The sequence below is a fragment of the Lineus longissimus genome, chromosome 9 (assembly GCF_910592395.1).
Source record: "Lineus longissimus chromosome 9, tnLinLong1.2, whole genome shotgun sequence".
Classification (NCBI taxonomy): Eukaryota; Metazoa; Nemertea; class Pilidiophora; order Heteronemertea; family Lineidae; genus Lineus; species Lineus longissimus.
The window spans coordinates 5,866,548-5,869,868 of NC_088316.1; the positions used below are offsets into that span (position 1 = coordinate 5,866,548).

At 42.4% G+C, this 3,321-nt stretch overlaps 1 protein-coding gene across 1 annotated transcript; it reads right to left on the bottom strand.

The window, feature by feature from the left end:
- Nucleotides 1-217: 217 nt before the first annotated feature.
- On the bottom strand, nucleotides 218-2,810 carry LOC135493794 (uncharacterized). Its single transcript, XM_064781369.1, has 4 exons — nucleotides 2,457-2,810; nucleotides 1,524-1,587; nucleotides 1,157-1,222; nucleotides 218-751 (listed from the first exon to the last, which is right to left on the bottom strand). Exons 1-4 carry the CDS (start codon nucleotides 2,507-2,509, stop codon nucleotides 608-610), a joined length of 327 nt encoding a protein of 108 aa, XP_064637439.1. The 5' UTR covers nucleotides 2,510-2,810; the 3' UTR covers nucleotides 218-607.
- Between the last annotated feature and the right edge of the window lie 511 nt (nucleotides 2,811-3,321).

A 3,321-nucleotide genomic window follows, 5' to 3' on the forward strand; every position in this document is an offset into this window, starting at 1 on the left:
CCATGACTGTACCCCTGTAAAAGTCAGAGGAGGAGAAGTTTGGAATGATGAAAGCATTGAAGAAGAAGAAATGTTATTATTGAGGAAAGCAAAATTTATTATGAGACTAGAAGGCAGTGTCCTGACTTGATTATTTTGAAAATGGCGGTCTGAACACATTAAAAGGTGGAACATGGCATTTTGTCGACTTTGAAGTGTTCCGCAGTTAAAGGGAGACTATAGGCAGCAGCTAGGTAGGCAAGATAAAGTCATACAAATTTGCCAATAGGGGTCAGTCATATCTCTAGGCATGGCGCCAGTCTCTCTTAAAGCACAGTCAACAGGCATTTGGTCTTAGTATTTGGGTAAGTACAGAATCAAGGCAGCTCAGAGAGCAATGATTGAACGATGCTGTGGACAAGTCCAAGGATACTGCATCAGTCACGACCAACTTCTCATCAGAAAGCGTCACCACCAGCATATTCAATGTTCAGTTCCAACCTGTACCAGTCCAATGCACGCCTGTCATGGTCAGCAGTGGTCAGCTTAGCGCGATATGGAACATTCTTCCGAAACTCAAGCGAGGGAAGTCTGCTCATTAGCCTATCTCGCGCACTGCTCCTTCTTGTCAAACATCGTAGTGAAATCGTGGTACAGTGGGGCGTCCTCGAGGATTGCAGCTGGTCGGACAGACGTGAGGTGGAATGTGGGCGGCTGCACTTCTTCGTTGATGTGCGATGGCAGATAGCACAGTTGTTGCGTTGCATGACAGCTGAAAGTGAATGTGATATCATAGAACTGAGGCGTTTGCAATGATATTATAGGTGAAGTAGAAGGAAGGAGTGAAATGGGCCATCTTCCAGTGACTAATATACAGAGTAAGGGCACTGGGTGTTGTTAGATTCAGCATTGAATGTATTCCTCGTACAAGCGTGAATAGTGTGGACATACAGTGAGAGGTGAGAGACCCCTATTGACTACTTCTTGTAACTTTATCTTGGATATTATATTAGTATTGAACTTCTAGCCATGGAATATGAAGAAATTGAAGTTGTAGGCATGGAATATGAAAAATTATTCAACGGTGAAAGACATTATTCCATGAGGCTTTGCCGTGATCGCAAAGGACGCGACGTGATTGGTTCACATGCTAATGAGGTATGATAATGATAATTACCTCTATAATGCTACTTGGATAGCGACTGTGTCGTTGACTGCAACAGTGGTCAATGTCAATGTGTGCCTGTAATGTCAATGAAGTAGGATGAGGTGATGACGATAGTGCAATTATTAAATATTGGCAAGATATCATACTGCAACATAGGTCTTGTTTTTTTACAGATGACTGTGCGACATTCCCATTGGGTCTTGTTAGAGTCAGCGCTGCATGTATTCCTTGTACAAGCTTGAATAGTTGTGACGGACTTTGAGGGGTGGGGGACCCCTATCGGCTACTTCGTCTAACTTTATCTTGCCTACCTAGCTGCTAGCAATTGTGCCCCTTTATCAAGACTGAAACCCACTGTGCGGGGCTAAGAAATTACCTTTATAATCCTAGTTGGATAACCACTGTGTAGATGATTTGAAGAGTGCTCTGTGGATGTGTGCCTGTAATGTCAATGAAAGTATGATGAGGTGATGACGATAGTGGAATGACGAAATATTGGAAAGAGATCTATTCCTAGAAGAACATATGTCCTGTTTTGACTAGGTGGCGCATTTTAGAATCAGCAGTGAGCATTGTGTGTAACATGGTGGAGGCAGCGGAGATAATAACTGTGTCGAAAGTATTGTTATAGGGCCTTCCCTAGGCCCATGGGGTTAAATTTACAATCCACGATTGAAAAGACGTAGTTTGATCGCATTCAACTATAAATACATTGAACAGTTGTGTTTGTTACTTTAGTCAACCGATGACCTTTTGTTGGGCCATGATCGGGGATTGTAAACTGTAAATGTATTATGGACTGGGAGACGGGGGAAACACAAGTGAAACTGAAATGGACCAAAACAAGTGATTTTGGGGCTTTGGTTTAGACGCATGCCCCACATGCGCCATGCGGGATTATACGGTTCATGTGAACTTGTTGACATCTACATGATCTGGTGCTGTTATTGGTCATGGTACATGGTAGGCCTAATCATCATGGCTATATGTTTCAGGAAAAGCTCGGAGTAAAATGAACTGCCGATGAATAATGATGTTGTTCATGTTTACCATGTTTACTAGTACATAGCCATAGGGTATGCACTGGCCAGTGCACTTTCTGCACGTCGTCATGGTCATGTACGTGATACCTTGCATATTTTGTTTTTTGAATGCGCATGCTTTTTGGGCAAAATCACTTGTACCAACACTAATGAATAATGTCTTCTTATCCCTATGACTCCATACACAGTGAGGGCATTGTCCCATTCCCATCAAATGGTAACTTATTGTACCGTATTAGGGTGGAAGTTGGGGAGGAGATACCTACCGTTGCACGCCTGTCATAATCAGTAGTGATGAGCTTAGCGCGATATGGAACATTCTTCAGAAACTCAAGCGAGGGAAGTCTGCTCATTAGCATATCTCGCGCACTGCTCCTTCTTGTCAAACATCGTAGTGAAATCGTATTGGAAAACGTCTGGCTTTGCGCCAGACGTTGAGACTAATAAGTGAAGAACTAATAGGTAAAGAACTTCTACTTGCGCGAGACTGCTCTGATAAAATTATCATTGCAGAGACTACGGTGACGTACACATATATTTTTTACAATCAAAAATGCCCTCAAAAGACGAAATGGAATGATTATTTTATTGATTTTTCCTACTATATGACTTCCAATTATCACTTTATACAAATAGATCGGCGTTAGGTCGCATGCTTTTCTTTCCTGGTGACACTATAAAGCAAAATAGTTGCAACCCCGTAAATGCGCTATAAGTCCAATAATAAGTGACGGTGACCCGTTATAAATGTTTCGCCAGCTTCGCTTTTTTGCCGCTACGCGGCGCGTTGGGCCCTTGCGTCTAGTTACGAAGACAGTAGGAAGGTTGAGAACTAGTCTTTCAAATATATTCGTTGTACAACTAGTTACGAATATATTCACTGTACACCAGGTTTCGAAGACAGTAGGGAGGTTGAGAACTAGTCTTTAAAATATATTCATTGTACACCTAGTTACGAATGTATTCACTGAACACCTAGTAACGAAGACAGTAGAGAGGTTGAGAACTAGTCTTTCAAATATATTCATAAGAAAGACTCTGGTCATGCTGATTAAAAGTCTCCAGTCGTTGGCGTTGGCGTTACACTGCTGGCCACTACGCAATAGGGCCCGGGTTCGATCCCGGGAAGAA

Excerpts from the sequence above, each read along its gene's own strand:
- LOC135493794 (XM_064781369.1), bottom strand. The coding sequence starts at position 2,509 with ATGTTCCATATCGCGCTAAGCTCATCACTACTGATTATGACAGGCGTG. Across the intron at positions 1,223-1,523 it reads ATCCAACTAGGATTATAAAG|GCACACATTGACATTGACCA; the intron begins GTAATTTCTTAG and ends TTGACATTACAG. Across the intron at positions 752-1,156 it reads ATCCAAGTAGCATTATAGAG|CTGTCATGCAACGCAACAAC; the intron begins GTAATTATCATT and ends ATTCACTTTCAG.